The sequence below is a fragment of the Macrobrachium nipponense genome, chromosome 12, assembly GCF_015104395.2.
Source record: "Macrobrachium nipponense isolate FS-2020 chromosome 12, ASM1510439v2, whole genome shotgun sequence".
Lineage (NCBI taxonomy): Eukaryota > Metazoa > Arthropoda > Malacostraca > Decapoda > Palaemonidae > Macrobrachium > Macrobrachium nipponense.
Window position 1 is genome coordinate 43,085,619 of NC_087205.1, and position 26,689 is coordinate 43,112,307.

Sequence of the window (26,689 nt, forward strand, 5' to 3'; positions counted from 1 at the left end):
TCCCCCCTATTTCTTCAACTGTTCAAATATTAGTATCATAAATGGACAAAATTTCCCCTCTACTTCATGATTTGCACTGATTTCTTACTGGAATTGGATTAGCTTAAAATTTAGGCCCGAGGTCAAGAGCTTGGACCCATGAGGTCATTCAGTGCTGAAAGTAATATTGAGTGAAAAGGTTTTCAAGGTGTAACAGGAGGAAAACCTCTCAGTTGCACTGCAAAACAATTATTAGGAGAGAGTGGAAAGAATATGGAAGAGAATATGAATGAAACAGTAACAGGAATGCAGCTAGGTGCTAAAGGGATGCTGCAAATAAGCTTAAGTAATGCCAACTGCACCAGGTGAAATGCACTGACAATACTTACCCCTTATGGGAACTGATTTATTTCTGATGAAATGTACACAGTTACAGAAGCTGGGAACAGAAAGGCAATGTGAAGAAACAAAAGGCAGTATGGATGAGAGGTATAGAAATAATTTTAAAAGTCTGAAAGTACAGTGGGAGATGAAACAAAAAGGGTAGTTAAAATACATAACAGCAATGCAGAAAAGCAACAAAAGGGCACACAACTTGGGGAAAAAAATATAGCAAAGTAATATAAAATGCCATAAAATAAAAAATAAACTCACAATTCAGTAGTTTCAATATTTCTTGCTGTGCCTTCAATTGTAGAGCAATAAGCCGCATTGAACTTTGTGATGATCTGCAGTAGAGTTTGTGCCTTATCTTTGACGTCATCACCATAGCTATTCAACAGAGTTTGGAACTGAGACATCATCATGGTAACACGAGTCTGGAAGAATAGAATAAAATAGAATATTGAATTTAGGCCAAAGGCCAAGCACTGTGACCTATGAGGTCATTCAGCACTGAAAGGGAAATTGATAGTAAGAACGTTTGAGAGGGTGTAACGGGTAAAACCTCGCAGTTGCACCATGAAACAATTGTTAGAGAGGGTGGAAAGTCAGATGGAAGAGTAAGAATATGAATAGAGGTAAAGTGAAAGGAACGAAAGAGGTTACAGCTAGAGGCCACAAAAATGCTGCAAAGACCCGTAAGTAATGCGCAGAGTGCACCACATGAGGTGAACTGACAGCACTAACTCCCTATGGAGATAAAAATTTGGCTAAACATCTAGGTCTATTTCAAGAATTCTTAACACTGGAATAACATTCAGATTTTCATAATGCTAACACTGCTGCAATGTATTACTACTCTAACGCTATTCTCCTTGCATTTTAATACTTTTTTATCTATCATTTTTCCTTTGTTTATTAATAAGAAAGATCTCTTCTTTCTGTATTTCCCCTTAACTCCTATTACTTCTTCCTAATGAACACTATATTCTTTGGAGGCTTGAATTTCAAGTCCATGGCACCTGTGGGTGGTTTGCTTCATATGAATAAGGTTCATCTTCTGAATAAAAATAATTATAATAGTAATAATAATGATAATGATGATAATGATGATGATAATAATAATAATAATAATAATAATAATAATAATAATAATAATAGTGTATGTACTTAGGAAGCAGGCCCTCTCTCAAGTATACTTTATTAAAAGTAATGGCTACTTCAGCAGCGTTACACTTGTAGAGATTCTTCTCTATTTTGCGAATATAGTGGCTTTTTCCGTGCTACTTAAACAGGCTAGTAGAGCGCCTATAGAGGTCATGGTCAAATACAGGGTCAAAATAGGTGCATTTATTTGAATTTTACAGATAAACTATGATACCATAGTCATCAAAGTCATTAACGATTCTCTCTCTCTCTCTCTCTTTCTTAAAGTGAGCTTTCGTCTGGAGCTGCCAGACATCCTCGGGCTGGGAAGCTGAGGATGGACTGATCTTGGTGCGGTGTCCGTCCTCGTTATATCTGTGGGTGACAGCAGGGGGTCTGCCCCATGCTTGTCTCCTATTGGCTGGTGGCGGTGAGTCTTTGTTTTCATTGGTTGCCTGAGCCAGGTCTCAAGCCACTTTCTTCAAGCCAATGGTTGTGTTGCAGCATATCCTGCAGCCGCCTGGACCTCCTAAGTGGTGCTGTAACGTTGATGGGCTTTGTGCTACACTGTGGGACGTCCCGGCTACTTTGATTTCCATCGGCTGCAGGAGTACCTCGTTCGGGGGCGTTGTCTTCCATAGAGTTGCCATGATCGGTAGTGTCATTGTTGGTGGCAGGTCTTCTCATACTCGTAGGGAGGAGAAATTCTTCCTGCGTCGTATTCAGTGTAGGTTTTATTTGCTGGATGAGAAGCGCCTCCAGCAGGCGCAACTGACAGGCATCAGGGGCCTTCCCGATAATTTTCGTGTTCTGTATGATGATATCCCGGGAGATGGCCTCCTGATGTTTGGTGCGGGCGTGATTCTTGATAGCCCCCTCTTGGGAGTGGCACGAGATTCTCTTCGACAGTCGCACGGTAGTCATATCTACGTAGGCGCCGCTGCATTCGCGGACTGGGCATGTATACTGGTACACTACATGCGTCTGCTTCAGGGGTTCTCGTACCTGTGGAGAGGGGTTATTTTTCATAATAAGGTCGAGCGTCCTCCAATTCTGGTAATTTATGATTAAGTCGATATTCTTGGTGTCGTCAGTCGGGGATACATTATCAAATATTTTTCTTAATGGAGTCCTCTTCTTCACGGTAATGGGAACTCATAAAGGCTTTGTAGTACAGCTTGATATTATCCTGGGGGCGGGGCTGCGGGCTCTCACTACCGTACCATTTCTCCAGGGCTGTGCAGACTTCCTTGCTGATTAATTTATTTGAGTACCCGTTATTCACAAGTACTTGGGAGGCGCGGTGGAGTTCCTGGTGAGTGTCCTGCCAGGTCAAGCAGTGGGAGAGAGCCCTCCTGACAAAGGCCTTGATGGTGGTGCTTTTGAATGTGGCGGGGCATTCGCTCTCCCCATTAAGGCAAAGTCCTACATTGGTTTTCTTTGTGTAGACTAAAGTACGGAGACCGTCTTCCGTCTTGCTTACAAGGACGTCGAGAGATGCCTCGTCCACCTTCAGGAGGACGACATGCAGCAGCGGATGAGAAGTGCCCTGCGCAAGCTCATCTCCCTGAACGGCGGCAAACTTCGCGTCCCTGAACAAACCCAAGGATACATTAACCTCACCGATTACAACCCCACTCCTGATCAAGATGCCCTTCTGAAGCTGGGTCTTAATTGCCACTTCATTTCGAGACCCAGGCCTCATGACAAGAGACTCGAAATCGAGTTGCTCCTAGACTCCATCCAGCAACTCGAAGCCCGGAGCATTGTGAGAACTACCGACGCCCTTCAACCCTTCCTACTTGCTGAAGCTCTTACAGAGAGGGGCTCGCACTCCAGAGGGATCCTCACCAAGGAGATGAAGAAAGCAGCGAAGGAACTGAAGGAGAAAGTGAACACCACGGTGCGACGCGCAGACAAGACAGCAGCCTTCGTCTTGATTGACGAGAGCAAGTTCGAGCGCCTGGCGAGAAACCCGACAGACAACATCAAGAGAGAGGCTAACGGAGTCATCAGCGCAGTGGATGCTGCAACAAACGCTGTGCACCTCCCGCCCATACAAGGAGACTTCAGCCTGGGTTATTTATATGGCAATGTAAAAACCCACAAACAAGGAAACCCCCTCTGGCCGATCATCAGCCAGACGCCCGCCCCTACGTACGCCTTGGCTCAACGCCTCAACCAAATTTTGACCCCTTACGTCCCGAGTCGGTACAGCCTGCAGTCTTCGGCAGAGTTCTTAGAAGCCATCAAGGACGCCACTGGTACCGGGATTATCGCCTTGCTGGACGTGGAGTCCCTATTTACGAACGTGCCTGTCGACGAAACCATAGATATAATCCTTGATCGTGTCTACAGGAATCAGTCGACAGCGCCCTCAACATACCGGAAGCCTCGCTCCGTACGCTGCTGGAGATCTACACGAAGAGGGCCCCCCCTTTCTCCACCCACCGTGGCCAGATGTTCCGCCAAAAGGACGGTGTGGCGATGGGCTCCCCACTGGGAGTCCTCTTCGCTAACTTTTATATGGGCACCGTGGAGGAATGGGTCTTCACAGGATGAAGCAACCCCGCAGATATGGACGTTACATTGACGACATCTTTGTGCAAGTTGACGCCGAGGATGAGGTAGAAGCCCTCCGTCAAGCATTTCAGCAGTGTAGTGTTCTGAATTAAACAGTCGAATACAGCTCCGACGATCGGCTCCACTTCCTCGATGTCCTTGTAAGCAAGACGGAAGACGGTCTCTGTATTTCAGTCTACACAAAGAAAACCAATTTAGGACTGCCTCAACGGAGACAGCGAGTGCCCCGCCAGATTCAAAAGCACCACCGTCAAGGCCTTCATCAGGAGGGCTCTCTCCCACTGCTTGACCTGGCAGGACACTCACCAGGAACTCCACCGCGCCTCCCAAGTACTTGTGAATAACGGGTACTCAAATAAATTAATCAGCAAGAAAGTCCGCACAGCCCTGGAGAAATGGTACGGTAGCGAGGGCCCGCAGCCCCGCCCCCAGGATAATATCAAGCTGTACTACAAAGCCTTTATGAGTTCCCATTACCGTGAAGAAGAGGACTCCATTAAGAAAAATATTTGATAATGTATCCCCGACTGACGACACCAAGAATATCGACTTAATCATAAATTACCCAGGATAATATCAAGCTGTACTACAAAGCCATCATGAGTTCCCATTACCATGAAGAAGAGGACTCCATTAAGAAAATTATTTCTGATAATGTATCCCCGACTGACGACACCAAGAATACCGATCATGACAACTCTATGGAAGACAACGCCCCCCAACGGGGTACTCCTGCAGCCGATGGAAATCAAAGTAGCCGGGACATCCCACAGCGTAGCGCAACGGCCATCAACGTTACAGCGCCACTTAGGAGGTCCAGGCGGCTGCAGGATCTGCTGCAACGCAACCATCGGCTCAAAGAAAGTGGCTTGAGACCTGGCTCAGGCAACCAATGAAAACAAAGACTCACCGCCACCAGCCAATAGGAGACAAGCATGGGGCAGACCCCCTGCTGTCACCCATAGATATAACGAGGACGGACCTATTTTGACCCTGTATTTAACCATGACCTCTATAGGCGCTCTACTAGCCTGTTTAAGTAGTACGGAAAAAGCCACTATTCGCAAAACAGAGAAGAATCTCTACAAGTGTAACGCTGCTGAAGTAGCCATTACTTTTAATAAAATAATAATAATAATATTAATAATAATAATAATGATAATAATATTAATAATATTAATAATACGTAATAATAATAATAATAATAATATTATAGCCATTTCAACGGCACTTAATTTATATAGAATCTTCTCAATTCTTCTTACTGTCTTTTTCTCATCAGCATGTAGCTGGTATATCAGGTTTTCTAAGGACATGTAAAGATTTCAGTTATCTTAGGTTTATTACCTCTGATGTGTCAACAGTGTACAGGCTGTCATTTATGAGAGTACCATATACTCTCGCATATCATGTGACCCCCAAATTTCCACCCTCAAAAACTTATTTTATCACGTATCTCACGTATCATGCGAGTTAAATTTACGAGACCAAAGTTTAACAATAGGCTAACCTCTTTTCCTCCTCTTTATCTATTCCATTTTTTAGTTAGGCTAACCCCTTTTCCTCCATCTCTTATCTATCCCATCTTTAAAAAAGTAAAAGAGAATGCAAAAAGTATCGCAGTAATGATATATGTACTTGTTTGGAAAACGCATGCAACCAGAAACAGCTGATTTGCTGTGAACAACCTATCTGATAAAAACAGCTGTTTTGCTTACATTTCAACCATCGTATGAGAAGTTAAAAAAAATACCATATTTATGTTACAATGACATTAATGAGAATAGAACCGATATATTTTTACATCACAGGTAGTAATTGACTTACTACCGCAATTGGTTACGAACAACCAGTCATAAATCGATTTGGATGTAAGAATATTATACTAGCGTAGCCTACACTAGGGTAATCAGTACCATCTTATGTATAGGGTAGCCTAGCCTACAATACACAGCATACTTTATACATATATGGCATACTAATTATTAATTTCAGCTAATTCTCTAGGTTCAATGCACATTAGCTTATGATGATTCAGTACAAAGAGAAATTGATTAAATTTAACAAGTTAGCCTCGCCTATATGATGATGATGATATCGTGGTACACATATCGTATATATACGAATACAGTAACCTAGCCTTCAGTATACTAATTTAGTCATTTATTAATAAAAGCCAATTTTGGAGTTTCAATGCATTCTGACTATGACATACCAATGAAAAAAAAAAAAAAAAAAAAGACACGAAACGGGAATCATATTTGGACCGACATCAGCATACCAAAGGGCATATCTAGTTGAGCGAAGTCAGGCTGCTGACGGCTACGTATATTTACCAAATAAATACACAATGAATATGCATCTTTTCTGACTCTTTTAAAAAGTTATACATTACAGTATCCAATAATATTGTATTTATTCTCATATTATTGTATTATAAAATACTAACAAAGCAGTCAGTGTTTTGGTTTGGAAATCAGCTGATGGCAAATACAAGTTTATTTCTCCGTATTTAACTCATTTCAGAGTAAACTGTCTTTCTTCTAATAAGCGTAAAATATCTAGATACTCTGCTTATAAGAGACAAAAGTAATTTATCATTATACAACGTGTTTTTAAGTCAAAATATGAATTTAAATCATCTCGTGAACTAAAGTTTCTTTTTTTTTTTTTTTTCATTAACAGATAGCGTTGTGGGCATGTTTATTGTGTAAAAATATTACGTGATTCCTTTCGCTATTTTCACTTCATTTCATCGTAGTACGAATTTACAGTTACTTTACTGATCTTTTATTGGCGTGAAAACAACAGTAAAATGTGTTCTTTCAAGGCCTGAAGTTTTGATTAAAATAATTTTCTCTCAATTTTATCCACGGTTGTGTTTGATGGCATAAGTTTACTGGAGTTATATCCTTGTTGCCGATGCACGATAATAGTATTACAGACTTACTCGCTATGGATAAAAGATCGGTGAGGGCATATACTGCTAAATCTAATCTGTAAGTTTTAGCTGAAGTTGAGGAAAGAATGTTGATACGCTAACGACTATTATCATGTATCGGCAACGTGGATGAAAATTTTCGCTACTTCGGTATACTAGTGCCATCAAACTCGACCGTAAACAAAATTTGAGAGAAACGTGTTTTAATCAAAACTACTGGGCATGAAAAGAACACATTTTACTGTTTTCACTCCAATAAAAGATAAATACGTTAAGCTCGTAGTATTCTGATGAGATAAACGCCCTCAGCGCCATCTACTAACGAAAAAAATAACTAAATTTCGTTCACAAACGATACGTGTTCAAGTGATATTTCCACTTGAAAATACTCTGTATAATGTAAAATAACCTTGAATCATATAAATAGTGTATCTTGGGAATCATTTGCACTAACTAGAGGCAAGAAAGTCCCTCTGATTTGAGTTCAACACAGCTAAACAAACTTACTTCGCAATTGCCCTCAGCTGATTTCCAAAACATAATATTGATTGCTCTGTTTGTATTTTATAATACAAATAGTAATATGAAAATACATACATATATTATTATTGGATGCAGTGAAGTAAAACAAAACTTTTTAAAATATCCACAGAAAAGATGCATATCTATTGTGTTTGTATTTTATCATATGATACTAATATATGATTAAATTACACACTCGAATTTTATATCATATGTAATATGTGACTCCCCTTAAAATTAGCTCCAAAATTAGGGCTTCAAAAGTCGCATGATATGCAAGTATATACGGTATACAAGAAAGAGAATTAAGATACCGTTTTACAGGTATTTATAGCAGGCAGGGCGTGTACAATCGGTGGGTAGGTTGATAAGCAGGGGTTTTAATTGGTCGTTTGTTTGATGACAAAATGGTGGTATACTTCTAGTGTACATTTCATACTGCTTCCAATCTGCTTTATAAATGTTATAGTGAGGAACATGTTTTGCTAGATTATTTACCAGTTCCTGTTATAGAAGAATATGTAAGTTTCTTAGCATCTTAGCAGGATCTTGAATTCCTCTCAATTTCAATTCTAATTTAGCCTCTGTTATAGACATGCCTGTTCTTTCTTTTAACATTTTTAATTCCGTGTTGTATATGTAATACATGCATTCTTTGGATTTTGCATGATAATTCTGCTCAAAGTTTACACACATAGGTTTGCCGCACTTCCATTGTGTGGTGTGTTCTGCAGTTCCACAGTAAGCGCATACTGGTTAATTCCTACAATTTCTCTTATTGTGTCCATACTTACTGCAATGTTGACACTGCAGTAGCTTTGGAATATAGGGTCTTAAAACACTATCTTGGCCTAAAATTTTTATTTTTTGAGGTAGATCTGAACCCTCAAATTTTATTTTTGCTATTTCTAGTACTTATTTATTGCCTTTTTTACTTGTCACATCATACATCTTGCAATCCTCAACCTTGTGGTATCTCTTTTGGAAAGTCTAAAAGCATTTTCATATTGATTGGTTCATCATTTAAGTCTTGAAGTACAATGGTACCCTGAATGCTGTTCATATTATCATGCTTTTCCACTTTAACATTAACGGTATCTATAATTTTTAAAGACAAATAGTCTTCAGACTGGCTTTTTGTTGTGGCTTCCATAAGCCAAGTCTTCTCTTTTATTTTTCTGACTGACTTTATTGGATGATTTTTATGCAACAATGAAGTCTTTGTTCAAAACAAAAAGGAATGCTAACTTTCTCTGACATAACAAAATAGTTCCTGGTGTGCAACTGAGTTCTTAAAAAGTTTAAGTTTCTGAAAATGTAACTTCATTATTTTCTATAATTGACTTAGAGGCTGATATGGAGCTAAGTTACAGCAACAGGTGGTTTCTGACAGTTTACTGTTCATAATTACCTTCAACTCTGGAAGACAATCTCGAATATGATGCATGAGCAGGCGGTTCAAGGTCTTCGCTAGGTAAGGAGTTCCATTTCGATTAGCCAGAGTAGGGTACTTGCGCTGTAAAAATGCTGCCTCGTCTCTCAAGGAATCATTTATTGACTGAAATTAGATGAATATATTTAGTCAAACTTAACTTAAAAGGCCATAACTCAAAGTTAGAAATTGTTCACAAAAATGATGTCACAAAAATGCTATAGTAGATGTACTATAGGAATACCTATAAGGTCATTCAGTTCCGCTAAGGGAATTGAAAGTAAAAAGGTTTTAAAAGGTTTAACAGAGGGAAAACCTTGCAGTTGCCCTATGAAATCACAATATTTTAAAGTAAATTGTATTTTTCCTAACTATACAAACCTGAGGCCCTTTACATTAGCAATTACTTTCAGCAAGGCTAGAAATGGCTGTTGAACTTTCAAACAAGGTGGTTAGACAGTTAACTACCAACTGGTAGGTGGGAGACAAACCTGCCTGGATGTAAACTTTCCAATTTGTCTTTTGGCCCAGGAAACAGATTGACAAGTGGCAAGTGGTTGGCATGAAATGTAATGTAAAGGACCTCAGGTTTGTATACTAGTTAGGAAAAATACAATTTACTTTGAAAAATTGTGATTTGTTCCTACAAGATATGCTAACCATCAGTCCTTTAGATTAGGAAAACTTACTGGTTGGAGGGAGGAATCTGAGTGAATCTCTAAAAAGTGACTGGAGTTGCTACACACCTGGGGTTCTCTTGGTTGAAGAACGAGAAAGGGAACCTTTCCTTTGATGCACTGACTGGAGTACTAAAAATTCCATGTGATCAAAAGTCAGACTTCTGGGCCACTTTCGAATGAAAGATATAAACAGAAGTATGTATTGGGTTTAACTTATTGTCAGGGTCTCCTTCCTCCCCTTGCTAGAGGAAGGAGTGGGTTTTGCTTCTATAGAGCCAATAAAAGAAAAATAGAATGGGTGCTCGATGAATAACTTACCTGCTTTACTTTATCATATTGTATTTTTCATAAATGTAAGATTTTTCTTTAGTTATAATAAAAATTTGCTTCTTTTATTTTCTTTAGAATTCCAGGCATGTTATAAAGTTTTACATTTATCATCTGTAATTATTTTGTTATACTGAAGAATTATGAAAGAATAAAAATATACCGTATATACTCGCATAACACACGATCTCCCATATCATGCGATCCCCAAATTTTCACCCTCAAAAAATTATTTTATCACATATCATGCGTGTTAAATTTACGAGACCAAAATTTAACAATAGGCTAACCTCTCTTCCTCCCCTTTATCTATTCATTTTTTAGTTAGGCTAACCCCTTTTCCTCCATCTCTTAATCTATCCCATCTTCTAGTTATGTTTAAGAGAGTAAAAGAGAATGCAAAAAGTATCGGTAGTAATGTTTGGAAAATGCATACAGCCAGAAACAGCTGATTTGCTATGAACAACCAATTCGATGAAAACAGCTGTTTTGCTTGCATTTCAACCATCGTATGATAGTGAAAAAAATACCAAGTTATGTTATAAATGACGTTAATGAGAATAGGACAGCTATACTTTTACATTACAGGTATTAGTTGACTTACTACCGCAATTGGTTACAAACAACCAGTCATAAATCGATTTGGACGTAAGTTGGCCCATGTTGATTTACCTTAAGAATATTATACTATCGTAGCCTACACTAGGGTAATCAGTGCCTTCTTTACATAGGGTAACCTAGCCTACACTACACAGCATGCATGCTTTATACATAATATGGCAAACTAATTATTAATTTCAGCTAATTCTCTAGTTCAATGCACATTGGCTTATGATTATTCAGTACAAAGAGAAATTGAATAACATTTAACAAGTTAGCCTCGCCCATACAAAGATGATATTGTGGTACATATATCGTATAGTATATACGAATACAGTAGCCTAGCCCTCAGTATACTGTATACCAAGTATATGATACAATTTATTACTTTATTAATAAAAGCCAATTTTGGAGTTTCAATGCATTCTGACTATATGACAAAAAAAAAAAAAAAAAAAAAAAAAAAAAAAAATTTTTTTTTTTTTTTTTTTTTTTTTTTGGACACAAACATGAATCAGATTCGGACCGACATCGGCATGCCTAATTTAGCGATGTAAGGCTGCTGACGGCTACGTATATTTATGAATACACAATGAATATGCATCTATTCTGATTCTTGTAAAAAGTTACACATTACAGTATACAAAAATATTGTATGTATAGTGGAACCCCCTGTATTCACGTTCTCCGGATTCGTGGACTCACACATTAGTGGATTTCTCTCGGGAACTTTTCCCTGCATTATTTGCGAAAAATTTGCACATTCCCAGTGTTTTACTATGAGAAATATCCACAAATTCCTGTTTTTTTTTTATAAATTATTTTTTTTATCAATATAATCATAAAAGGCACTTTTTGTGATAAAACTATAAAAAAACAAAGTGTGAAAATTTTTAGTGGGGATTTCTTGAGTTTTAACTAACAAAATAGGCTGTTTTTAGCGTTTTTATAGGGGTTCCAAACATTCGTGGGTTCTAACTATTCACGGGGGAGTCTGATATGCATCCCCCCCGAGAATACAGGGGGACCACTGTATTTTCATATTATTGTATCATAAAATACTAACAAAGCGGTCAGAGTTTTGGATTGGAAATCAGCTGATGGCAAATACAAGTTTATTTCTCCATATTTAACTCAATTCAGAGCGAATTACATTTCTTCTAGTTAGTGTAAAATATCTAGATACTCTACTTATATGAGACAAGGTAATTTGTCATTATACAACGTGTTTTTAAGTTAAAATATGAATTTAATACGTCTCGTCAACTAAAGTATTTTTTTTTCGTTAGCAGATTGCGTTGTGGGCATGTTTATTGTGTAAAAATATTATGTGATTCCTTTCGCTATTTTCACTTCATTCCATCATAGTACGAACTTTACCGTTATGTTACTTATCTTTTATTGACATGAAAACAACAGTAAAATATGTTCTGTCAAGACCTGAAGTTTTGTTTAAAATCATTTTCTCTCAATTTTATCTACGGTTGTGTTTGAGGCATAATTTTACTGGAGTTGTATCCTTGTTGCCGATGCATGATAATAGTATTATAACCTTACTTGCTATGGATAAAATATCGGCACGGGCGCATACTGCTGAATTAAATCTAAGTTTTAGCTGAAGTTGCGGAAAGAATGTTGATACGCTAACGACTATTATCGTGCATCGGCAACGTGGATGAAACTTTCGCAAACTTCGGTATAGTACCATCAAACTTGACCGTAAACAAAATTTGAGAGAAAAGTGTTTTAATCAAAACTATTGGGCATGAAAAGAACACATTTTACTGTTTTCACTCCAATACAAGATAAATACGTAAAGCTTGTAGTATTCTGCTGAGATAAAGTGAAAATATTGAACGGAATGTCGATTTTTGTTTACACGATAAACATGCCCTCAGCGCCATCTACTAACGAAAAAAATAACTAAATTTTGTTCAAAAACGATACGTTTTCAAGTGATATTTCCACTTGAAAGAAAACACTTTATATAACGTAAAATAAACTTCTCATATAAATAAAGTTTCTTGAAATTCATTAGCGCTAACTAGAGGCAAGAAAGTCGCTCTGATTTGAGTTCAACACAGCTAAACAAACTTACTTCGCAATTGCCCTAAGCTGATTTCCAAAACAAACTATTGATTGCTATGTTTGTATTTTATAATACAAACAGATGGTAATATGAAAATACATATTATTATTGGATGCAGTGAAGCAAAAAAAAAACTTTTTAAAATATCCATGGAAAAGATGCATATCTATTATGTTTGTATTTTATCATTTTTATCATATGACACTAATATATGATTATTACATACTCAAATTCTATATCTCATATAAGATGTGACCTCCTGAAAATTAGCTCTAAATTAGGGCTTCAAAAATCGCATGATATGCGAGTATATACGGTACAAGAAAATGCAATAAATATATTCTTTATTTTTTATTTTACTTGGCGTTTTATAATTTCCGAGAAACCTCGGCCTTGAGAAGTTATGTAATAGTTGAAGACTATCTTGACAACAAAACATTTTTTTCTGAAGAAATATTCCAGGTGATTTATCACTTTAACATGTACTTTAGACATAAACAATAAATAAAATATGCTTCACAAAGACTGGAATTTGGGATAAAAAATGTGAGAGGGAAGGGGTTAACATCAAAGGAAAGCCTTTGCAGTTCTCCTACTCTCTTTGCCAATGCCAGGGCCAGCAGGAAGACAGTCTTGAGGGTCAGATCCTAGTTTGATGATTATCGTAAAAGCACGTGTGGCACCCGCGTCAGGTTCCTCAGGTGGTGTGTTGCATCTCACGCAGGCAGCGCCGAATTCCCTGGGTGGGCAAGACCTTTCAAAGCTTCTCATCAGTAGCAAAATCTCCGAGGAGGAGATGTCTACTCATTTCAGCTGCAAGACTAACACAAGCTCAGCTCTACAGCCATTCACAGCTGAAATGGAGAGAAACTCCTCACGGTGAAGGAAGACAAGGAAGTCTGCAACCTGCTGAAGAGTACCAATTCTGTAATACCAATTACAGAATACGCCCCACTTTCCCTGGTATACTGCTACAGAGGACTGTTTGAGGTATCCAGCCATCTCCATTGCTGCACTGTGCAAAAAACATCTCTCACAAGAGATGCTGGATAACCTCCAGCCATGAAGACACTGGGACTGCATTGCACAGTGGTACTGCTCTACGTGAGGTTGACACAGAAGGTTGAGCCAGGGAGGAATCGCTCTCGGTGCCTCGGAGAGCAGAGCTAGCAGGCTGGGAGACCAGAATCATTCTGAGATTCAGTTGATCACCCTGCGAATCAGACAAAATGGAGGAAAGGCAAAGACGTCGAGGTTGTCCCAAGGGTGCTGGAATGCATCCTCTGCAGCGGCCCATGGGTCAACATGACGGAACAGCAGACCTGAAGTTTTCTGTTGTGCTGGGTGGTGAACAGATCTATGACTGGACGCCTCCACAGATCAAACATCCTCTCTGTGATGTTGGAGTGAAGGGACCACTCTCTCCCTATCCCTTGATTCTGGCAACTGAGTTTGCCTGCAACTACATTCCCCTTGCCCAGAATGTATCTGGTCAACAGCTCCATCAAGTGAGCCACCACCAGCACTGTCAACTGGTGGAGCAGGAGGGATACAAGACCCCCCCCCCCCCCCCCCCCCCCCCCCCCCCCCCCCCCAACCAGCTTGTTGACATGTGCCACTATTGTGGTGTTGCCACTCAACACCACAGTATGTCCCATCACTCAATCCTAGAAAAGCCTCAAGTTCTAGGATAATGATGTGAAGGTGCTTGTTGCCTTGGTTCCACACCTCTGAAGTCAGCGCACTGTCTCCATCATGAACAGTCAGGCAAACGAATAGGTTCAGAGGAGATACCTATGACTGGTCTCCAGACCCCTGCAGCTTTCTCCACGAGATAGATACAGCTGTAAAAGCCTGGGGAACAGTACGACATGACTTCTAAAGTACCATTGCTCAGCATGGCTTGCACTTCTTGCTTGAGTGTGAGATCCTTCAATGAACCAGGAACATAGGTAAGGAGACAGATCAGAGAGTAGGGGAAGGGTGGCAGAGGCTGGAGGGACTACTACTATCCAGGTCTTGGCTCTGTTTTGCTGCCATGTGGCCCAATGGCTCGATAGGCACCCGCACCCCCAAAATGCCAGCAGCTGGAGGGGAACACTACTCTTAGCATTTCCCTTTCTTCTTCCCTATGCCCCCTTTTCCGGACGGGAAAGTGGGGTGAAAGGGGTGCAACTGCATGCCATTCCCAGAGGAAGGAGGAGGTTAGGTGCTCCCAGGAGTGCCCTTCGAAGCCTGGAACTTCTTAGGGGCCGAGGAAGAAGTAGCCTAACACAAAGGTAAGGCTGCAGTGGCATGCAAAGACCCGGAGGTCTGGGTCACTGCTTGGTGGACAAGGCGGTCACTGTCTTCAGTCCAGTACTTGTTCACCACAGCATCCACCAACTCCCTAGTGAAGAGAGAGGAGGAACTCAGCAGCAGTCCATTCCTTAGGGTTACTGTCAACTAGGGACCAATGCACCTGGTGATGTGATTCAGGATGGCATCCCTCTTCTTCAACACCAGTTTTGCCCACAGGTTTGCCATCTGGTGGGTGAGGTAGGAGATGGCCCTGCCTCCAGACTGGCAGTCTCCCAAAGGATGAGTCTTACCCAGGACCAACAGCCCCTGAGGAAGCAGCAACCTTGGATACTATGAAGGGCCACAGATCCAGCCAGGAGAGAGGGAGATTTCCATTGCCAGTAAGATCATGCAATGAAAGATCCAGACCTAAGCGAACCAGATCTAGATCGACCTGCTTAGTCAGCAGTGACCTCTCTGGGGGTGTGTAGAAATGCTTCTGATGGGGCAGTTCAACTGAGCAAGAGACCAAAATTTTGGCTTCCTTCTTAGGTCCCCAAAAGGATTTGAGGTGCAAAGGATGATCCACAGAAGAGGCTATGGGCCCTTCCCCGAGATCATTGTGCTGACGAATCAGTGTGATGATCTCTGCAAAGGTCCACAGGCCCTCTGTATTTTGGGGGTGTCTGCGTCCTGAGGGAGATGACTCTTAAGTCCTTCCAGGGTACAGTCCTCCCAATCTACTCTTGCCGTAGGAGAGAGAACCCTGACCAAACCTTTGGATCCATCCTAAACTACATACTTAGGCATACAACCTGGACTATCCTAAAATGACAGGTGAGGAGGATTGGGCACACACACCTGTCATGCTGGCAAAGCCAGTAGGAGAGGCAGGATGCGTTCAGCTTCTTCTTCGGCCTATGAGCCTCAGAAGAATGATGAGAGGAGACAGCAAACAAAGGAGATGAGGACAAAGTCGATGAAGACAATGATGACACCTTCCATGACCTCTTCTTTGACTTCATCTTCTTCAGGATGGCAGTCAAGTTACCCCTCCAAGGAGCAGCAGATATTGTAAGAGCAGTCGGGCCAGCCAAGGCAGTACAAGCAGCCCCAGCAGCAGGAGCATCAGGAGTCTTGTAAGAGGCAACCAACACCACCGGGCAGGGGACACATCAGAGGCTACAGGAGTAACAGGTACAGCAGGCACTACACCAGCAGGTGAGGTCACAGAAAAGCCTGGAAGCGGAGGCACTGCATGCTTCGGTGAAGGGAGATGGGCAGCTATGCCCATCACCACCAAGGGAGCTACATTAATGGGGTGATGGGCAAAAACCATCGTTGGCACACTAGCAGATCTGTGAGATGTCACTATTGTAAATGTTAAAGTAGTGGCTGCATACATCACTGCAGGCCTCAAGAAGTGAGCCATTTGGCCATGTTCTGAAAGAGTGCCAGAGACACCTAGAGAGAGCCAGGCCTGCTGTAGGTCTCGTTTCCTCGTCTATCACACCTGAAGAAGGAACTGTGCAGTTAGAGGGGAGTCCCCTCTCGCTTCGAGGGAGAAATCTCCCCCTCGGAGCAAGAGGAGGCCCCCAAGGAGAGGTCACCCTGAACGCCCAGCCAAATCAGATGAAGACAAGGAAAAGATCTCTCCCGAAGGAGAGGAAGGGGGCGGACGTGTTGGAGGTTTCTCTCGTATTTCTTTACATAAAGGGTTTTTTGCCCTTGGTGATTATGCCTCTTATAGTAAGGAATGTGCTAATAGTCTCTCCACATAATACCCAGTGTGTAAGCCAGAGAGTGTTGTGCAATTGCAGATATACTAATATTCTTTCTGCTCCAATCAGTGCCTTAGAAATCTTTCAAGTCACAGCTACTCGAGGCCTATTGGTCCTGGGAAATGGGTAAAAGAATGCAGTGTATGTGTTAGGGCTTGGCCCTTCCTTTGCCACAACAATATCATCTGACCAACCCCCAACTGATGCACAAGTGACCCTGGCACCTACCGGTGCCTGTGCCCCACACACAAGTTCCATACTCGCGAGCAAATGTTTTTACTTTATACAATACCAATTGAACCGTTCCAATGTCAAGTCTGCTATACAATCTGTCACTGATGTCTTCTCCAATAAGGAAATTAATGTTGCATACACGAAATGCAAAGATCTAATACCAGAGAGCATTCTCAAGGCACGATCTGCAAAATACCTGTCCTCTAACAAGAAAATATCATATATCACAAAGTGGCTAAGGACCTGCTCAGTGGAAATCTATGCCGATGACCCATACAATCTGCCTCCAAAGGGGCCTGCTGACCTAAGCCAGCCTACTTGCAGTGTACCACATGGCAGAAAATGCCTTCCATACAGCAAAATCCCTCTCAGAAATACGTAATTGGAAAAAACTCAGAAAAAATCGAGAAAAAATCAAGGAGACAAATGATAAATTTTCAAGAACCTGGGACATGATCAAAGAACTACAGGAATCCCTAGACAGTCTTAAAACTGTGGAAACAAATAATCTCACACAGATCTGGGATGCGATCAAAGGAGTTCAGGAATCGTTAGACAATCGCACAGATAGCCACCAAACTCCTTTGAATGCGGCATCCAATTTTTCCATGCCTAAAAGCAACACGGGAGTGCCCCCATCACCTGTAGACTGTTCTGAAGGGACTGTTGGTCTCTCAAAAAGGCATTTTTAATGGTGTACCTTAGAGAAGAGGATAGAAACCATACAAGATTTTTATGGTTGGAAGACACGACAGACCATAGCAGTGTTTTTGGTGTATAGGTTTAGTTATTTTATTTGGAGCTACATGGTCTTCCTTTCTACTGAATGCAGCGATAAAGAAACAATTATCCATGGTAGAAGGTGATGTAGAAAGGTTGAGAAGAGGAATATATGTAAATAACTTACAGTTCACCAGCAATAATGATAATGTACTGGTAAATTTTTTCTTTGAAGCAAAAAGATATTTGCACAGGCACATTTGTACCTGAAGGAATGGACAAGTAATAATGACTCATTACAAACCATAGCTAGACCAGTGGGATCTGTGCCAAAGAGCAAACAACTCATAAGGTCTTAAGTCTAGATTGAAAAAAAAAAAAAAAAAAAAAAAAAAAAAAAAAACAAAAAAAAAAAAAAAAAAAAAAAAAAAAAAAATAAAAAAGGAGACCTTGATATGTCATCCTACTGAGATAAATAAGTCCAGTCAGACTAAGAGAGAAGTGTCAAGAACAGTTGCACAAATTCACAATCCATTAGGAGTACTTTTACCTGTTACTATTAGGGTAAGGATATACTTGCAGAATTTGTGAAAATAACAGTTCGATTGGGATGATCAACTCTCACACCCACTAAAGAAGCAATGGGTCGAGTTATCCGAAGACTTGAAGAAATGTCTTTATATTTCTTTTCCTAGGAATACTAGCCTAGGAGAGGGGGATGCCTTACACATATTTTGTAATGCCAGTGAGTCAGGATATATTTGTGTAGCATAAAGAGTTAGGAATGGAAACTCTCGTTTACTGATGGCAAAGGCAATAGTGCCAATTAAAGAACAGACTGTTCCAAAACTTGAATTGATGGCATTGTCGCTGACAGCAATAATGGCCAAATTTATTAAAGAATCCTTCGAGAAGGGCAAGTTTATTGAACAATTCATTTGGTCAGACAGTAAAGTCGCCCTAAGTTGGCTAGTTCTATCTGTATTTGTGAAAAACAAAGTACAGGAAATAAACTCTTTAATTCCAGTTGGCTAGTTCTATCTGTATTTGTGAAAAACAAAGTACAGGAAATAAACTCTTTAATTCCAGTAGTCTTGTCCAACATCCCTATGGATGATAATCCCAGTTACTGGTTGACATGTGGGTAAAGAACAGAAATGATCTTGGACAATTCTCTGTGGTGGGAGGGACAACCTTGATTAAAAAAATCCTTCTTGGCCAATAGATAGGTCATGGGTGGGTGAATCACTTGTACAGGATAGGTGAGAACATTTTGGTCAATACTGTAGGAGACAACCTGAATGGTGATACTCACATGCTGAATTGGGAGAGATTCAGCAAGGTCAAAAGGGTCTATAGGACCATACCATGGATCCTAAGATTTTTTAATAATTGTAGGAGTTGAACCAATGTGAAAGTAAATGGTCGTCTTATCCTTTGCCCCTTGGAAGAACTCCAAGGGGCAAAGAACTCCAAGGGGCAAAGGATAATCAGACTGTCTTCATGCAAAAGGAATTTTTCCAAGAAGAATACAAGAGTTTGGATGAAGAGGGTTAAGAAGACTCTTTACCTAGACAACAGGGTAACCAGGGTGTGAGGGTAGACTAGAACATGTGCAGTTACCCAAAGCTGCTAAATTTCCAATACTATCGCCAAAGAGTTGCTATGTTACTCTGGTAATAATTAAAGAACATCATGATGCTAACACTCATATGGGTCTAAATGCAAATGTAGCAAGTGTCAGGCAGTTCTGGATCCCACAGATCAGGCAACTAACTGAGAGTATACATTACATCACTGTGTTATTTGTAGGAAAACACAGGGGAGGCCATATAAGCCCAATGTGGTTCCTACATTACCTGAGTTCAGGATGCAATTTAAGCAACCTTTTAATACCACAGGCATGGACTACACTATGCATTATGGGTTAAGGGAAATGGACAGAGCCCTACAAAGGCTTATATCATTCTATTTACATGCCCAATAACCAGAGGACATTGAAGACTGGCTAACTAATAGAAGGCATAGTGTTGTAATAAATGGTGAGGAATCAGAATGGGGCAGACGTAACAAGCAGAGTTCCTCAGAGTTCTGTTCTTGGCAAGCTTTTGTTTTTTACTTATATTAACGACATTGATGTGAGATTAATTAGCAGGATAGCTAAATTTGCAGATGGCATCAAACTAAGTGTAAATGCAGCAGACCCAGAGACAGTAATAGTTTTAAGAAATGATCTAGAGAAAATAGGACTGGTCAAAAAGATGGCAAATGTCTTTTAACTTGGATAAGTGTAAAGTGTTACAAATAGGAACAAACAAACCTCATGCCAAATACATGCTGCTTTGGAATGGCATAAATAGTGTAGATCAAGAAGAGAACCTGGAGTCATTATTACGAAGGACTTAAAATCCACAAAACATTGCATAAAAGCTGAAAAGAAGGCACAGAAACTATAGTGGGACACATAAAGAGGCAGTTCAAATATATAAACAAGAAAATGGTGCTGAGCTCTACACACCAATAGTTAGACCATCTTGAATATGCAGTATAGTTTTGGTCACCAACACTATGAAAGGACATAAATAGACTAGAAGGGGTACATACAAGAGCCACAAAAATAATTCCATCCCCCAGGCAAATAGGGTATCAAAGACAACTAGAGAGCCTGAACATGTACGGCTTAGAAACATGATGACTGCGAGGACAACTAATAGAATCATTTAAAATACTGAAAGGCATAACAAATTTAGACATAACCTATTCACATTAAAAGAAAACCAGACATGAAATAATGGATGGAAACTAGAACGAAGAGATATGACACATCTCATTGTGGGAACTTCTTTACATATAAGATATGTGGCACATGGAAAATCAATCTCTCTCTCTCTCTCTCTCTCTCTCTCTCGTTTGTTTTGTACAGTATAACTTTATAGTTAAACATGATGTTACTTCATCATTCATTTTTTCATTCTTTCCATGCTATAATCAAATAAAAGATTTTTGGATCTCAATAAACGTACAATGGAAAATCAAAATTAAATAACTAACAAATATTTCAGATACGGTACAGTATGCTCCATCATCCAGAAACCCAATTCAGTAATGTAATTTTTACATTAACCTTGAGAGAGAGGAGAGAGAGAGAGAGAGAGAGAGAGAGAGAGAGAGAGAGAGAGAGAGAGAGAGAGAGAATCTAGTTTAAGATCATTCTGGGGCCAACCTGACACTGTAAACAATGCAATGCAATGTTTTGAGAGTAATTTAGAATATAAGTGAAGTAACCTGGGTGTAGCAGCATAAAACTTTAGCTACGATTAGGTTAGTACATTTCAAATCATTAAGGCTATGTGATCTCTTGCAATTTGAAATACTATAAACTTATTCTGAGAGTCAGAGTATGCACACCTGTGGATGAAGAGTCTGTGGGGAGTACCTGGCTGCGCCAGTTCAATTCGTCTGCGAGGACATTGAGCTTGCCTTGAATGAACCAAGCCACTATCTTGGTCTAGTTTTGATCTGCTCATAGGAGAAAGGGCCTTGCTGCCTCGCAAAGGGAAAACAAACGAGGCTCCCACCCTTTGCTTCTATATGCATGACAGCATGACAGGGCCACGATATTGTTTGAATGCAGTCACTGTCTTATTGTAGACTTCTGACACAAAGTGTTTCAGACCTAAATGAATTGCTGTCAGCAACTTTACGTTGATATACCAGGAATTCTGTTTTTGTGACCATGTTCTGAACGCTTCCTTGTTGCCTAAAAGAGGCCTCCTGAGATCTGATGCGTCTGCATAAAAGTTTAGGTCGGGAATCAACGGGAGGAGGGACTTTCCATCTGACAGTCTGCTTTCTGACCTCCACCAGAGGAGATTTTCCTTGATTTCTTAAGACAGGAAAGATGAACATGTCTGGAGGAGTCTCCTGTCTCAGCTGGCCCAAAAATACAATTGAAAGACTCATCCCCGGGTTGGGTGAGCAGGTTTGACGAGAGAAATTCGTTCACTTTCTTCAAGCATAACTGTATGTATCCTTACGGGGGCTGGAAAACCTGAAAAATCCATGAGTATCATCATCCCCAAATATAGAATCCTCTGCATTGGAATCACCCAAGACTTCTGGAAGTTGATCAAAAGGCCTACACCCTGTGCTAAGTGAAGGGTCTTCCAGATGTAATAACTATAAGAAATAATAGTGGACAGGGTAGCATAAAAACAGAGAGATAGAGAATAATCAAAGAGTGAAAATAACGAGAGAGAGAGAGAGAGAGAGAGAGAGAGAGAGAGAGAGAGAGAGAGAGACCTTACAGACCTTACAGACCTTACATCTTGTTCGGGTTGCCCCAGGTCCCTCAGTGTGAGGCACCTCTAATGTCTTACCAGAGAGTTGCTAGACATCTTCCGGTATATTTTGCATCTTCCAATCTTGGATGGTCTGGGATGCAGTTTAGATATTTGTCGAGCTTATTCTTAAACACATCTACGCTCACTCCTGATATATTCCTCAGATGAGCTGGCAACGCATTGAATAGACGCTGCATTATCGATGCTGGTGCGTAGTGGATTAATGTCCTGTGTGCTTTCCTTATTTTTCCTGGTATAGTTTTTGGGCACTATTAATCTACCTCTGCTTGCTCTTTCTGATATTTTTAGTTCCATGATATTTTCTGCTATTCCTTCTATCTGTTTCCATGCCTGAATTATCATGTAGCGTTCTCTTCTCCTTTCTAGACTATATAATTTTAAGAATTGTAGTCTTTCCCAGTAGTCTAGGTCCTTAACTTCTTCTATTCTAGCTGTAAAGGACCTTTGTACACTCTCTATTTGTGTGCAATATCCTTTTGATAGTGTGGGTACCATATCATATTGCAATATTCAAGTGGACTACGAACATATGTTTTATAAAGCATAATCATGTGTTCAGCTTTTCTTGTTTTGAAGTGCCGTAACAACATTCCCATTTTTGCTTTACATTTTGCCAACAGAGTTGCTATTTGATCATTGCATAACATGTTCCTATTCATCATCACACCAAGGTCTTTAACTGCTTCCTTATTTGTGATGGTCTCATTATTAGGTCCCTTATATGCATATAGCTTTCTTTCTCTGTCTCCATAATTTATTGATTCAAATTTATCAGAGTTAAATACCATCCTATTTACCTCTGCCCAATCATATACTTTGTTAAGGTCTCTTTGTAGAGCGTTCCTATCTTCATCACAAGTAATTTCTCTACTTATTCTTGTGTCATCTGCGAAACTACTCACTACCGAATCCTTCCACATTATTGTCTATGTCTTCAATCATAATAACAAACAGTATTGCAGCTAACACCGTACCTTGCGGCACACCGGATATTACCTTGACTTCATCCGATTTCTCGTCGTTTGCAATAACTCTGTTTTCTGTTGTGTAAAAATTCTTTTAACCATCTTCCTACTTTATCCACGATATTGTGTTTTCTAATTTTCTTCGCTAATATATTATGGTCTACTTTATCAAAAGCTTTTGCAAAGTCCTAAATAACCACATCTGTTTCATTTCCGCTTTTCATATTTTTGAATATGTTCTCACAGTGGACTAACAGTTGGGTTTGTGTACTTTTTCCGGGTACGAAACCATGTTGTCCTTTATTAAACAAATTATTTTTTATTAAATGTTTCATAATATTTTTCTTCATTACCCTTTCATACACTTTCATAATATGTGATGTTAGACTCACAGGCCTATAATTACTTGCCTCTAGTCTTGATCCACTTTTGAAAGTAGGGGTAATATATGCTAATTTGTGCTCATCATAAATCTTGCCTGTATCTACACTTTGTCTTAATAATATTGCAAGTGGCTTTGCGATAGAATGAACTACTTTCTTTAACAAAATAGCAGGAATTCCATCAGGCCCTGCAGCAGCTCCATTTTTTATTTCATTAATAGCCTGCACAATATCAGCTTCATTAATATCTATGTCAGCTAAATATTCACTATTTTCATCCCTTACTTCTATATCATTATCTTCATTATCTATTCTAGGGGTGAATTCTCTCTATATCGTGCTGCCAGTATGTTGCGAAATTTCCTTTTTTTCATTCGTTAATCTCCCTTAAATTCTCAGAGGGCCTATTTCTATTCTTCTTTTATTCATCTTCTTCGCATATGAGTATAATAGTTTGGGGTTTTGCTTGATATTTATAGGGTTTTTTCTTCCAAGTCCAGTTTTTCATTTTCTTTTGATTGTATAATCTTTTGTTCTGCATTTTCTATCTTACTTTTTAGTTCTATAACTTTCCATGCATTTTTTTCTTTGCAAGACCTTTTTTCCACTTTCTGATTTTCTGGAACAAGATCCTTCTGTCTCTTGGTATGCATGATGATGTTTACTTTTCTTCTTCGGTATATATTTTTTTCCACTATTTTCTCCAATATTTATATAATATCTCCGTATTTACCCTTATGTCATCACTTACGAAAATGTTATCCCAATCTTTGTTTAATTCTTCATTAACTGACCATTTATATTTTTACTGTAGAAGTTGTATTTTCCATATCCTTCCCACTTTTTCATTTCTTGCTTATCTCTATTTTCACTTGCTTTGGAATGAACTGTTCTAAATATGACATTATGGTCTGAAATTTATTCGCATTATAAACTATTATTTCTTTAACATAATTCATCTCGTTCACAAATACTAGGTCTAAAGTATTTTCCTTTCTTGTTGGCAGGTGATTTATTTGTTGAATGTTGTATTCTAGTAGCATATCTAATAGCTTTTCAAATTGCCTCTTATCTTCTGCACTACTATTACTCTCTTTTTTATATGTATAAGTACAACCACAATCTCCTATTCGTTCTTTCCATTCTACGAAAGGAAAGTTGAGTCACCAGATAGGAGAATAGTCCAGTCCTTGTGATTTCTACATATATCATCCAATTTTCAATTATTAAGTCAAACTCTTTGAGTATTAGGAGGTCTATATATTACTATGTTCATCAATTTTTCAGATTCAAATTCTACCGCTATTAGTTCACATTCTGAGTTACTATATTTCTCATATATTTTTCCTTGTTTTTTGTCTTTCCCATATATTGCGGTTCCCCCTTGATTCCTATTTTTTCTATCTGATCTATAAGTTTGGAACCCTTTTATTTGATCATCATTCCCAGTCTCTTGGGAATACCAGGTTTCACTTATATTCATTATATCTATTTTCTTTTCATTTTGGGTTAGTTCTTCTAAGTACTCTATTTTTCTTTTTGAGTTACTCGTAACTAAACCCTGCGCATTCATCACTATGATGGTTTGCGTGTTTTCTCCTTCATTTAATACTGGTAGTAATAAGGATTTTCCCATGTCTCTTTCCTGTTCTGGTATGTTGTTCTTTTTTCATTTCAGAAATTCTGACATTAAAAAATCCAACTTTTTCCATAATATTTGATCTTCCTTCATCATAATTATTCATTTGTGTCTGAATCTGCAAGTTTTCTCCGTTTCTGCAAGCATCCTCTTGCATAATAAATACAATTATCATCTCTTGAGTAGAATTTCGGAGCTGATGCTTTGAAATTTTTTGCTGACACCTCTGCATATCTCATTGGTGGTTTGCTTTTCTCTTTTACCTGATATTCTTGATTTCTCTCTTTATTTGTTTCTTTCTTATTTTGGATTTTATTACTTGGTTGGTTATTTATTTGATTATGATTCATGGCTACAGGGTGCATATATTTGCATTTTTTGTCGAACTTACATCCTTTTCCTTCTTTTAGGTTTTTACATATTTTTGGAGAGAGAGAGAGAGAGAGAGAGAGAGAGAGAAATTGAGCTTTGGTGTGTGAGCCAGATTTTGATCAACAAAACCTTAGTCACAGGAAGTTGAACCATAACACCATCGCAATTACAATCTTAAGACCATCATAAAATCTTTGACCTGTGACCTCACACCAAACTTACTCAGCTTCTAGCAAGAATGCTTTTCTCCCTCCAGGAGGAGGTATTAACATGTTAAATCATTGACTCCCCCTGGAAAAGGAGGAATGTTAACCCCCCCTAAAAGGGGATTGGGCAAGATAAGGAAAGACCGCTCCACGAATCAAGAATCCAGTTGGGTGGAGAACCAGATCCTACACCGCCTAAGGAGGTGGTGTCGAATTTGAACCGAGGGTGGCTGAATTTCAGACCGACGGAAGAAGCGAGAGAGGACCGGCAGCCATCGTTCAGAAAAGAAGTAGAAATATTGTCAGGGTCCAAAATGATATTTATAAACTTTGTAGTTGTAACTCTAATTCTTTGCACACTAAAGAAAGAAACTCTGCCGTTCGTCTCATTCAATTTTCTCCTGAGAGACTAAGCCAAGAAAGATTACTAATCCAGAACTAACATTAAGAAGAAGCATAATGTCAAACATAGAACCAGACTGCAGAACTAATTATCAAGAAGAAGCAGGAAAGTGATGATATAACTCGAAAACTCTACTTTACAAAAAACGCACCACATAAAAAATGGTGGCAGCGATGGGATCCAGGAGACGTAACATGCAGTGAAGATAGTTGAATAAATACACATTTCGAGTTACAACAGTGATAATAATCGACAAAAAGATCTTAAAATTAATAACGACGGTGAAGAATAATAGTGATCAATAAAATCTTGCTTGAAGATGTAAATGAAAGGTGCAACCATAGATTTTAAACCACAGTGAGAACAGTTTTGTTTTCCCCTCAATGAAAAACTTTGAGACGTAGCGTGTTATGAAACAAAGGCATAATAAGTGTGTGACGCAGACATTAACATCATCGAGTCAAGACGTGGAACTGGAGAAGAAGACAAGTGTATTGCAGATAAAAAAAACATTCACGTTAAAGAATCAACAAAACTGAAGAATTTTTGACAAGGACAAATTTTTGCTGAACAACGAAACAAGAAAACAGCTCCAGTCAAGATTGATTGTGAAACACAACAGGTGAATTCGACAACGAAGGAAGTAATATCGGAAAAAGCAA

The 26,689-nt window shown here is 39.3% G+C and overlaps 1 protein-coding gene across 1 annotated transcript in view; it reads right to left on the bottom strand.

Annotated features, from left to right (window-relative positions):
* LOC135224506 (dynamin-1-like protein) overlaps nt 1-26,689 on the bottom strand; it is a gene marked incomplete in the record, with an annotated part of 557,230 nt that overhangs the window by 253,286 nt on the left and 277,255 nt on the right. Inside the window, 2 exon segments of the mRNA XM_064263535.1 lie at nt 634-797; nt 8,964-9,110. Of these exon segments, the coding sequence (XP_064119605.1) occupies nt 634-797; nt 8,964-9,110 (311 nt within the window).